The sequence below is a fragment of the Caretta caretta genome, chromosome 15, assembly GCF_965140235.1.
Source record: "Caretta caretta isolate rCarCar2 chromosome 15, rCarCar1.hap1, whole genome shotgun sequence".
Classification (NCBI taxonomy): Eukaryota; Metazoa; Chordata; order Testudines; family Cheloniidae; genus Caretta; species Caretta caretta.
Genome location: NC_134220.1, coordinates 24071468 through 24083600, shown reverse-complemented (window position 1 = coordinate 24083600; position 12133 = coordinate 24071468). Strand labels below are relative to the sequence as shown.

General features: G+C 43.9%; 1 protein-coding gene across 1 annotated transcript in view; it reads left to right on the top strand.

Annotated features, from left to right (window-relative positions):
- The first annotated feature begins 3643 nt into the window (after nucleotides 1–3643).
- The window catches only part of AACS (acetoacetyl-CoA synthetase), a 59784-nt gene continuing 51294 nt past the window's right edge, over nucleotides 3644–12133 (top strand). The window contains exons 1-3 of the mRNA XM_048821146.2: nucleotides 3644–3829; nucleotides 7845–7948; nucleotides 10378–10498. Coding sequence (XP_048677103.1) covers nucleotides 3712–3829; nucleotides 7845–7948; nucleotides 10378–10498 — 343 coding nt within the window. The 5' untranslated portion in view covers nucleotides 3644–3711. The remainder of the gene's footprint in view (nucleotides 3830–7844; nucleotides 7949–10377; nucleotides 10499–12133) is intronic.

The following is a 12133-nucleotide window of genomic DNA, read 5'->3' as shown; positions in this document are numbered from 1 at the left end:
AATGAATACTGTTCACACTGTTATTCTCCAGTCTTTAAAGCTGCTGAAATGTGGGTATATTCTAGTGTAAAAAAAAAAAATTTCTAAAGTAGCCATACAACGATATTCAAGGGATGCTTGTTCAGTTTTCCTTCAAGTTCTTACAGTTTCCTAAAGCCTCCTTTGGAATCCTGGAAAATTAAGGATGAGACTGAGAAAAGGAGAGAAAGAATTGAAAACAAGGTAAGAAAGGAAGAGGATCGGTGGAGGGAGATGGGAGCAGAGATGTACACAGGGGTGGAGTTACTGTAAATGCTGAATATATGTGTCAAGATTTTCTGTGGGTTAGAGGATAATATATGATAAAATTCTCAAAGTGCCCCCTCCTCTTTGATCCTCGTGTGTAAAGTAAACTGGGCCACTTTCTTTTCAATTAAATTCTCAGCTCAGTAAAACAAATTACACTGTTCCTCCTTTCAGAGGAACAGCCGTGTTAGTCTGTATTCGCAAAAAGAAAAGGAGTTCTTGTGGCACCTTAGAGACTAACCAATTTATTTGAGCATGAGCTTTCGTGAGCTACAGCTCACTTCATCAGATGTATACCGTGGAAACTGCAGCAGACTTTATATACACACAGAGAATATGAAACAATACCTCCTCCCACCCCACTGTCCTGTTGGTATCCTAAATCATGTTGTACTGGCATTTTTCAGGTATAGGCTGCTTTCGGGTGGAGGAAGGCAGTTGCTACTGCTTTTTTATTATCTTAAACGGAGTATAGATTTAATTATCAGCTGGTATGTCTAGACTGGAGGTATTCTCTTTAGGTCTCTGTCTTACTCAACTCAAAATTGATAAGGCTGCCACCTGCACGAGCGCCAAGCTGAAAGCTTTCCTCTGATTGGGCACACCTCCATCCCATTCTTCAGCTCATTGGTTCAGAGCGCATTAGGTTTTTTTAAAGCTCTTAGGCAATTAGTCTGTCCTTGTGTCGGTTTCTCCATTGTCTGGCTAGCCTCACATGAGGTGGGTTCTGGGCTGATGTGGGACCAGCCAATCCCGGTGCAATCTGATTGTGGTGCGCTGCCGCAAGGAATCCGTCCGCACTACACAGCCGGCGCGATGTTCAGAGCACATGGGCCAGGTGCTATTTAAAGAAACAGTCAGCGGCTTTGAAAGGGAATTACAGTTTTTCATATATTCCCCTCCTACACGCACGCACAACCATGATTGTGGAATTTTTTTTCTTACCGGTTGAATAATAGAAAGTAAAGAGATGATTGGTCATGCTGTAAGGCTGATAAACTGGGATGATTTGAATGATATTTTTTAAAAAGATGACAAATGAAATGAAAAATGCCTAACTGCAACACACACAATGCGAGAAAGCCTCACTTTAAGAGAAATGTACTTTTAAAACTGACTAAATGCAAAGTGAGAGGTATTTGGCAACTCTCTTTGGAAGCATACCAAGATACATGAAGTGAACTATTTGCCAGACATTTATATCAGTTTACTTAGATAACATGCAGGGCATCTTAGAAATAGGAAGTAGCATAAATTAAAAATCTATACATTTACAAAATAATTACAACCTAATCTGGAAATTGGAGAGACAAATAGTGTAGCCAGCTGGAAAAAGGTAAAATTCTCATTAAAGGAGAGAATACAATTATGATTTCCTTAGAATACGGCTAAAACTGATTTGCTTTGTTGCTTAACTACTTCTGTACCTTCTGTCCTAATGTTGATGCAGACAGTTAAGGTTTTTTCGCTCTGGTGTTTGTTTGATTTTATCTGGTGAATGTATCCGATGAAGTGGGCTGTAGCTCACGAAAGCTTATGCTCAAATAAATTCGTTAGTCTCTAAGGTGCCACTAGTACTCCTTTTCTTTTTGCGAATACAGACTAACACGGGTGCTACTCTGAAACCTGATTTTATTTAGGAAGTATTGGGGTTTCATACACTTATTTTTCTTTTTGGATTCAAGAAAGTTAAAACAGTAATAACTCCTCTCTATTTTAAATCTAGATATATCTTTTTCAAGTGCCTTAGGAAAGTCACAAAATAGACAGTGTAGACCTCCTGCAGAGATATTGTTTTTGTGCCACCTGCAAATATCTTTATATCCGTTTATATTTGGTCAGATTTTTAAGGTTATCTTCACACCAGAAGGGCAGGAGACTCAGAGCCAGATTATCTGCTTCCTACTTGGAAAAGCTGTGGGAAGAGATTTACAGAGAATCTCCATGCAGAGACTACCCCTGCAACAAGCCACCTTGGCCCGCAAACCTGATTTGTTTCTATCCCCTTGGATCCCAATATGGTTTAATTGGACCTGAATCACCAACAACCTCCTCTGTCTGTAGTTGCCCCAGGAGGGGCTCTGTGGAAAAGGTAATACAGCCTTTCATTGTACCTTTACTTCATTCCATTGTGCTCTCGCAGCCCAGTGTGACCCAGCCCATGAGAAGGTTTTTTTGTATGTGGAAAAGCAGCATTTCAAAGAAAATTACAACATTATTCAAACTCTTTTCTGCTAGCCTTCAAACTTGCTAAAACTGGGTGTATTCTAGCCTCAAAATATCTAAAGTAGTAATATACTGTGATCTCTACTGTACCCTTCATTAGAGAGACAAGGTGAGTGAGGTAATACAGTATCTTTTGTTGGACAAACTTCTGTTGGTGAGAGAGGCAAGCTTTCAAGCTACACAGAGCTGGGAAATGTACTCAAAGGTATGTCTACACTGCCGTTAGACACCTGTGGCTAGTCAGTGCCAGCTGACTCAGGCTCCAGAGACTGAGGTTAAGGGGCTGTTTAATTTTGGTGTAGGCATAGGGGCTCACGCTGCAGCCTGAGCTATGGGACCCTCCCATCTTGCAGGGTCCTAGAGCCTGGGTTTTAGCTGGAGCCTGAAGAGCTACACTGCAATCCAAGAGCCCCAAACCTCATGAGTCAGCTGGAACAGCCTGGCTTTTTAATTGCAGTGTACACATACCCATAGTGTCACACCTAATACAAGGCTGAACAGATTGTTTAGCACAGTGGTTTTCAAGCTTTTTTCATTTGCACACTCTTCCCCCCCCCCCCCAAAAAAATTTTTTTTTGAATAGAGGCTCAGACCCCCTCTGGAAATCTTAGACCCCCAGGGGTCCACGGGCCACTGGTTTAGCACAAGCCGTTCACACCTATTTCCAGGGACCATTCAGGGTGAGTGCCCCAGGAACACCTTTCCAGTCTGGGGGCGAGGGGAGTGGAGCGGGAAATGAGGAAGGCCCAGTTGCTTGCCCTTCTGTTACAGGGCTAGGTTGGAGCGGCATTCCCCGTTGTGACTACATCACCACCCGTGATGGCAACAGGAGATGCCTCTGCTCCATTCCTTTATCACTGCTCGCTTCTCTCCATTAACTCTGCTTACATCCCCCCCGAGCATTAGCGATGCTGGGCACTGCGCTGCATTTATCCCGGGTTTCTGATTGCTTGGGGTGGAGGTGTGCGGGGACGGGGCAAGGTTACCCTGGCCGGCAGCGGGTGGGGCCCCTGGCTCGCTGCCGTCTCCAGCCCCCGGCGGCGTGCGCGGGTGGGGGCGGCGCACTCATTCGCCTGCCCGTCTGGCGGAAGGTTACAGCGGGGGGCGCGCTGCCTTTAAAGGCCGGCCCGGTAGGCGGGGCGGGGCAGTATTGGCTGAGGCACCGGCAGAGCCGGTCGGGTGGAGTGAGGCGCCGCCGCCATGTCCCGGGAGCCGGAGATCCTGGAGTCCCAGGTGATGTGGGAGCCCGACTCCAAGCGCAACACCCAGATGGACCGGTTCCGGGCCGGGTTGGTCGGCGCCTGCGGGCTGCGCCTGGGTGAGCGGAGCGGGGCGGAGCCGGGGGGCCGCGGGATGGAGGGTGGCCCCGGGGGCGGGGGGGAGCCCTGCTTGAGGCAACGCTTGTGGGGTGGCGGGGGCTGGGCGGGGGCTGGGGGGTAGAGCCCCATCAGCAAGGGGGGGGCGGGGGCTGGGGGGTAGAGCCCCATCAGCAAGGGGGGGGGGCTGGGCTGGGGGGTAGAGCCCCATCAGCAAGGGGGGGGGCTGGGCTGGGCTGGGGGATACAGCCCCATCAGCAAGGGCGGGGGCTGGGCTGGGCTGGGGGATACAGCCCCATCAGCAAGGGGGGGGCCGGGGGCTGTGCTGGGCTGGGGTATACAGCCCCATCAGCAAGGGGGGGGCGGGGGCTGGGCTGGGCTGGGGGATACAGCCCCATCAGCAAGGGGGGGCGGGGGTGGGCTAGAGGTTTGGACGAAGGTGGTGTCCAGAGGACGTTAAAAGGGCTGTAGGAGGTGGAGGGAGCCAGGAGGTGTCAGTGAAGTGAGCGTTGTAGGGCGCTTTCAAGGTGCAGCTTAAGGAACAGGAGGACTTGTGGCACCGAAGAGACTAACACATTTGTTAGCGCATAAGCTTTCGTGGGCTACAGCCCACTTCATCGGCGGCACAGAATGGAACATATAGTAAGAAGACCGCTATACATGCAGAGAGGGTGGAAGTTGCCATACAAACTGTAAGAGGCTAATTAATTAAGATGCGCTATTATCAGCAGGAGAAAAAAACTTCTGTAGTGATGATCAAGATGGCCCATTTAGACAGTTGACAAGAAGGTGCAGCTTAAGGAGTGGTGGGATGGGAAGATGTTATCCTACTTTAAGGGGCAGATTGCTCTATTTGCCTTTAGGAATAAAGGGCCTGATTCTGATTTCCAACCCCCCCCCCCCACCAGTTTTTGATGCCTGACATTGATGGAGTTACTCCTGACTTTCACCCTGCGAGTGAGGTGGGAACCAGGCCCTGTGTCTTTGGGTTACTGCATAACTAAGACAGACAAGGCCCCCTGAAGAAATATCAAATATATTCTCTGCAAATAATGTCATGGGGGTGTGGAGTTGCTTTCTGAGAAGGACTTGCTTACAATTTCTAAAGCATGTTTTGAAACCTTTGAAGCATCCTGCACCCTCTTAGGTCTAGAAGGTGGCCCAGGCTGTGAACAGTCTCTGGTGCCCTGCAAGTGCCTAATATATGAAGATGCTTCAAAATCCTGCATCTAATTCTATTAGGAACTAAGAGAATAAGAATAAAAATGGATGGGTTTCCTGTCAGTCTTGGCAAGGGGTGTCAGCCCTAAAGACATGAATATTAGTGGCTACTGTGCACTTATGACTTCCAGGGACATGAATATCAGGTGTCGGTTTTGCCTGGCAGAGGCCTCTGACAAGAGGCAAATTCTACTGTCTTTGTTTAAAATTGATCTATTTTGAGATCCCAGGCATATGAGTCTGTTAGAGAATTCATTTACATAATGCTGAATGCACATGGTATTACACAGTAGCATGTCAGGGCTAAACTAACAGGTCCCTGCCTTGAAGGGTTTACAGCCTAAAGGCTCAAGTGAGGACAAACTATACAAATAAGACAACAAACAAAATGGGGAATGGCTATCTCTTCGAGTATATATGATTCATGGAGAGCATGTGGATCTGTAATTTCTGGAAGGAGGAGACACAGGGAGTTTGTCATATTAATAGGAAGAAGAAAAGGAGGATTTGTGGCACCTTAGACTAACAAATTTATTTGAGCATAAGCTTTCGTGAGCTACAGCTCGCTTCTTCGGGTGCATTCAGTGGAAAATACAGTGGCGAGATTTATATACTTCATTGGATGCTGTAGCTCATGAAAGCTTATGCTCAAATAAGTTTGTTAGTCTCTAAGGTGCCATAAGTCCTCCTTTTCTTTTTGCAAATACAGACTAATATGGCTGCTACTCTGAAACCTGTCATTAATAGGAAGGTTATCCTATTTATATGGGTTGATGTGGGAACAAATAGGGTAGTGATGAGAAGCTTAGGTGGAATGCAAAGAGCAGAATGGTATGTAGGAGGTTGAGATTAGGGCATATGTAGGCAAGAATAGGATAAAATATATAGGAAAGGGTGGAATTATGGTGTGCTTTGGAGGTATGGGGGGGAAGAAGAGGTTTGAATAAGATATGGTGGAAGAGTGGGAGCCAGTGTAGATTTTTCAAGTAGTGGGAAGACCTACTGGGAACATCTGGATAGAGATTATGTTGACAATGGCTGCGTATCTTTGATCAACTGGAGGAATGAGAGATGAGAATGGGGCAGGCCAGAGACGTATAGGCTGCAGTGATTTAAAATGTCCTGAATGCTGGACTGGAAAAGAACTTTCTCATTTTTATATAGAGATCTTAAAAAATTGGTCGCAGGATTTGGCAATGGCCTGGGTATGAGGAAAGAATAGAAGAGAGGAGTCAAAATGATCTTCATGCATCTGTCAGTCAATCTCTGGTATTTCTAAGATGCCTGTTATCATGCAGTCTAAGTCCTCAATCAGAAAAATTGACATTTACTTCCCATCTGAAGGCATCAAAACAGGAACTAAATCATTGTAGCACTTCTTGCTCTGTCAACCTTTGACAATGTGATGGTGACTGCTTATACCTAGGGAGCTTGCAAGGAGGAGGCTCATGATGATCATACTTAGAATTTTTATTCTGTATAGCTCAGTGCTTTACGAAGGTGGGCAATAGTTTTCATTTATAAATGATGAAACAGACATCCTGAGGTCGAGGTCAAAGTTTTCAAAAGTGATTAGTAAATGGGGGTGCCTCAAATGTGGGGTGCCCAGCTTGAAACAACTGGGCCCTGACTTTAAGGGTGCTGAGCATTCAACTCCATTTGACGCCATTGAGGAGTGAATGCTCCCTTATGGTGACATTTGTGGTAGGGAATGGCAACAGTTCATTAACAAGTGGAACATTGTGTTCTTTGTGAGGGCCTGTTGATGTATGGTTCTCGGATGGCTTGACAAAGGAGGGGGCTACGAATTCATTCTGAATAAACAAATACACATTTTTCAGCCCATTAATGAATGGGTTGTAAAGCACTCAGGTGAGCTAAAACCATCTGTTATGAATGCTGTATCGGCGCATGTGCGTTGCTGTAGTGCTTCTAGGGCAGATGATCTAAACCAGTGGGAGAGATTTCTCCCACTGAGTTAATGACTCCAGCCCCTGTGAGTGGTGGTAGCTGAGATGATGGGAGAAGCTCTCCAACTGACACAGTGTTGTCCCTACCCGGGTTTAGGTAGGTGTAACCTACATCGTTTAGAGGGATGCTTATTCACACACCTGACTGACTTAAGTTATTGCCAAAGTAAGTTGTAAGGTCTAAATTGTCCATGTGGATCAGTCACTTCTGCTTAAAGTCATATTGGTGATACCCCTAGCAGGGAAATGGCTGTTTATCTTTTGGATGCCTCAGATTGTCCCTAATTAGACTTATTAATGTGGATCCATCATCGGTTTTCCCTTTCCATTTATTCCGCTTCATCCACTGACTTGCTGGAAATGGCCCACCTTGATTATCATACACATTTTAAAGAGCGTGGTCACTTTGGATGGGCTATTACCAGCAGGAGAGTGAGTTTGTGTGGGGGGGGGCAGAGGGTGAGAAAACCTGGATTTGTGCTGGAAATGGCCCAACTTGATGATCACTTTAGATAAGCTATTACCAGCAGGAGAGTGGGGTGGGAGGAGGTATTGTTTCATATTCTCTGTGTGTATATAAAGTCTGCTGCAGTTTCCACAGTATGCATCCGATGAAGTGAGCTGTAGCTCACGAAAGCTCATGCTCAAATAAATTGGTTAGTCTCTAAGGTGCCACAAGTACTCCTTTTCTTTTTGCGAATACAGACTCACACGGCTGTTACTCTGAAACCTGACTTTCTAAGCTGGTCGATATCCTCAGAAGTTTAAAAAATACTCTATTTTTTGTAATTGTAGATAAGTACACTAATATACATTTTACTTTTAGCCACCTACAATGAGTTGTACCAGTGGTCTGTTGAGTCCTACTCTGATTTCTGGGCAGAATTTTGGAAGTTCAGTGAGATTGTGTTCTCTCATCTATATGATGAGGTAAGTCAGTGCTTGCTTAATTTTGGTGGTATTTAACCTGGATTTAATAACCGTCATAGTCTTTGTAAAATTGGAGTAGGTAGAGGGATAGGGAAAGGGGGTGGAAAACCAATTTTATGGAAGTACTTTTACTACCTAGTGGACTGTTACTTAAGGATCACTTCCTAATTGTCATCTAATGTAACAGGAAAATAAGTTATTTACATTAGACATTACATTACAATGGACAAAAGTCATAGGAGACTTCATCCAACTTGAAGCAACTCTTTGGTTAGCCCTCTTATTGTCAGCAGAATACAAGTATGTATTCATCCAGCTGTTTAAAACCAGGTGTCTGTCCTAGTGAATGGAGCATGGGACTATTCCTAGTGCCGGGTGGCTAGATACTAGGGGGAAGGCTGTCTTAGTACTTAAGAAACATCTATCCTGGTAGTTTACTGAGCTGTCAGAAGGTTGTACCTGGTGCATTGTTCAGCATGTAAAAGCATACAGGGACAGATACTGCCAGTGGGCCATATTGTGCCATTAAAGCACTGGCCCAGTTTGCGGGCAGTCTGGACTCTTGCTGCTTCAGGAGAGGAACTGTGCTGCTGGAAACACAATTGATCCCTGTCTCATTCTTAATTTACACAGTACAATCCATTAAGTGCAAGTGAAACATCTGATTGTTACTGTAAATTAGTTGTCTAAATGCTAGCATATTCACTTAGTTACAAGCACGAAAACTGGGGGCATAGCTGAGGCCTCTTTCAAACCCATGCTCCTAAATACATAGTTGGACAATACAGTGCTTCCTTATGAGCTTTGCTGTTGTAAAAGGACTTGGATGGTAAGTTCAGAGTTGCCTCTGGTCAAATGCACATGCTGAGCACTTACAATCATAAAAACTCTTCTTTGGAAGAAGCCCTGTAGCTGAAATCTTATCAAGTTTTTGTAGAAGACAGCTTTGTACTTGACAAGAAGAGTTTTTTCATTACACTACCTCCGCCATCCATGTGATAGGACCCCGAGGGCATAAATTGAAGCCTTAAAAAAAAAAAAAGAACATTGTATGGTCATAAGAGAACATTTTAACTTGGAAAAATAACTAATATGTACCCTACATGTCAGCTTAAAGCAAAACACTGTAACCATTCAGGAAGCTTGAAGTAAAACTAAGCAGTTTTTTTTTCCTGTCCCAAATGTTAGAGACACTCCTAAAGTGTGACTTATTGTAACATAATTTGTGAAAAATTGTGTGATGGGCACCTGAAATCTTCTTGGAACTGATGATTAGTTCAAGATGTGGCAGGGGATAAGTGTTTCTGTTGCACTTTTTTTTTTTTGGGGTAACTCCTTTCTATTGTGGTTTTCCAATCTGTTAGGGGGGGTCTCAGATCCCTGGATGGGTGATCTTTGGTGTGGAGTTGCTTAATGAATAGATAACTCCCTTTGCAGACCTATGTGCAAATAATAGGTGGTGCAAAAATTTACTTCTGTGCATAGGGTCCTATTGTGCCTTAGTAGGGGAGACAAGGAGAGAGCACTACCTTTGCAAATTCATCTTAACAGCCCCCCACTCTTTTGTGTGTGGGCCAATTAAGGCCCAGTCCACATATTACATTCCATCAGTTTAACTAAATTATTTAAACATAGCATAATTTAAAATACCCCGGAGCTTCTGTTTTTTAGGAAAGTCCTAAATTTAACGTCTTTACTTCCATTTATCCGTTAAAAAATGGAGTTAGTACCTACCTTTTGTCAAGCACTCTGAGCTTGCCAGATAATATCTAGCACTTCCTCTGGATTTCATAATTAGAGCTAGGCATGTTAGACATCACATCGCTCCAGCCTCTTGCTGGCATGGCACTCAAGCTCTGCCTGCTTGCAAGTAGGACAGCACCCTGTTACTTGGGTACTAGGGTAGACTGTTCCTGTGAAGGAAACACTGCACTCAGTTTGAGATTAGTGGTACATTTTTATTGAGCTCAGTGCAGGAGGGAAAACCAGGGCAAACAATCTAAATACAAGCTTGCCTTGCTATGTGTGTCCATATTTTATTTTTTTTTAAAAATTGGAAGATGAGAGCAAAAAGCATGCTTTCCAGAAAGGCTTGGCTTGTGTACTATTCAAGAAGTCACAAACCAGTTGTAGTGACGAAGGGGTTTAGTTTGAGGTTTGTGCATCTCTATCTTGAACTCAGGACTGGCAGACAGGAATGTCCGAGTTCTGATCTTGGCTCGGACACTGATTCCACCTGTGGCAATGGGCAGGTCGCTAAACTTTCTGTCACCAATGTTGCGGGACCTAGCCTGTCTGTCCCCCTGTAAACTGAATAAATGTACTTGGCTATTAAAATGACTTCTCTAGCTAATGTCTGTAAAGTCCTCTGAAGATGAAGAGCTGCAGGTTTTCCTATTTTCCAAGGATGTCTGATACTGTTCCTGCAGGTAGTTGACCCATCTAAGGGAATTGCAGATGTTCCAGAATGGTTTAAAGGAAGTCGGCTCAACTATGCAGAAAACCTTCTGAAGCATAAGGAAAATGACAAAATTGCTCTCTATGCGGCGAGTAAGTATTTAGCTGTGACTTCCATTAGCCAGTAGCCCTGTGTTCTTTACTTGTGAGATAGTGAGTTTGCCCAACTAAAATGGGTAGTGCTTTTTTTACATGTGCCCCATCACCGCCTGATAAACCTTGAGATAAAGTAGGTTTTGGATGAAGGGGGAGGTGGACAGCAAATCAGCCAGCTTGGAAGCATCTGCCCAGGTCCCCTATCTTGAAGGACAGTGAGAAGATGGTCTGTGGTGGCAAGCAGCCAATTTTGGAAAATTCCCTACGGACTGGTGAAGATGAGCTGGGTTAGTTGGGGTTATGCTGTCTTGTTTAGCACTATTGTCCGCTCTTTCATTTAATCTGCATTCCAGCATCATTGGAATTTCCATTATAAATGCTTGCTTTAAAATGGGGTCTTTCTGTTACAGTCACTCCTAATCTGTTACCTTAGATATCATCAGAGATTTGGGGGGTTCAAAATCCTTTTTTGATATTACAGGAAGAAAGGGTCACATGGGGGGGGGCTCCAAACTTCACTGTGCAATAACATCAAAGTTCAGTTCCAATAAACTTTCCCCATTGTAATAGGATACATTTCAGGAAAATCAAGGTTTTAGGATGATGGATGGAATCCTCTATTAATGGATGTTTATTGCCAAGCTCATACACTTGAGGTTTAGTTGTGCTTTTTAAAAAATGCTCTACAAACACTTGCTAACTTGCTGCTTTAAGTCTTCAAGTCACGAATATACACTGAAGAGAATTGTATGAACTGAGCTGAAATCCAAACATTATTTGCATTGGGCCTGAAGAGGCATATCCAGAAAAGAAAGCTTCTGGCACTTACTTGCATGATCTTTATTTCACATTAGCAGATTTTGTGTGTGTGTGTGTGTGTGTGTGTGTAGTCTCTCCTGTCTACAGCCTTTTTTACGAAATTGTCTCATTGTGGCTGCTCCCTCCACCCAGAAGTGCAGTGATGGAACTGCTCTGGGGCTGCTACTGCAAACACACAAGCTGTGGTAGCTGCTGTGCCACTATTTATCACTTCCTAACATAATTTGCACCCTTAAGAATCTGCATAAGTGTAAGTTATGCTATGTAAGTGTTCAAATAAATGTATATGGATGCAGTATATCTCCTGTTTGGCAAAAAGATGCACCAAATTTAGTGTAAAGGCTATATCTGGTTTCAGAACAACGAGCTTTAATGGCTGCCAAGCAGTGAGTTGACCTTAGTTATTTTCCTTAAAAAAACAAACAAACAAAAAAAGTACAAATGCAAAACAAGATTAAAATTGATTATTTAAATCAAAGCAATTTGAATCCTGGTTTAAATCACTCAACCTTGCTTGCATGTACCAAGATTAAGATTTAGCTTTTAAATTTGTCATGGAACTTGGATTGTTTTTTTTCATATACATAAATGGGCAGATCTTAGATATATACAGAACAACCTGAACAGTGCAGTTCACTTGTTTCCTTTCAAAAATCTAAACCTTCCCAGTACCTCCGTGTATATTGGGGGTTTTTTGGTAACTTTTTGATTTTTATCTCCTACTCTAAGGATTTTTGTTATACACCTTGGAAGGAGATACTCAGTAAGGAGCCACTACGCACCTTAAATTAGATTATTCTTCTGAGCTCTCAA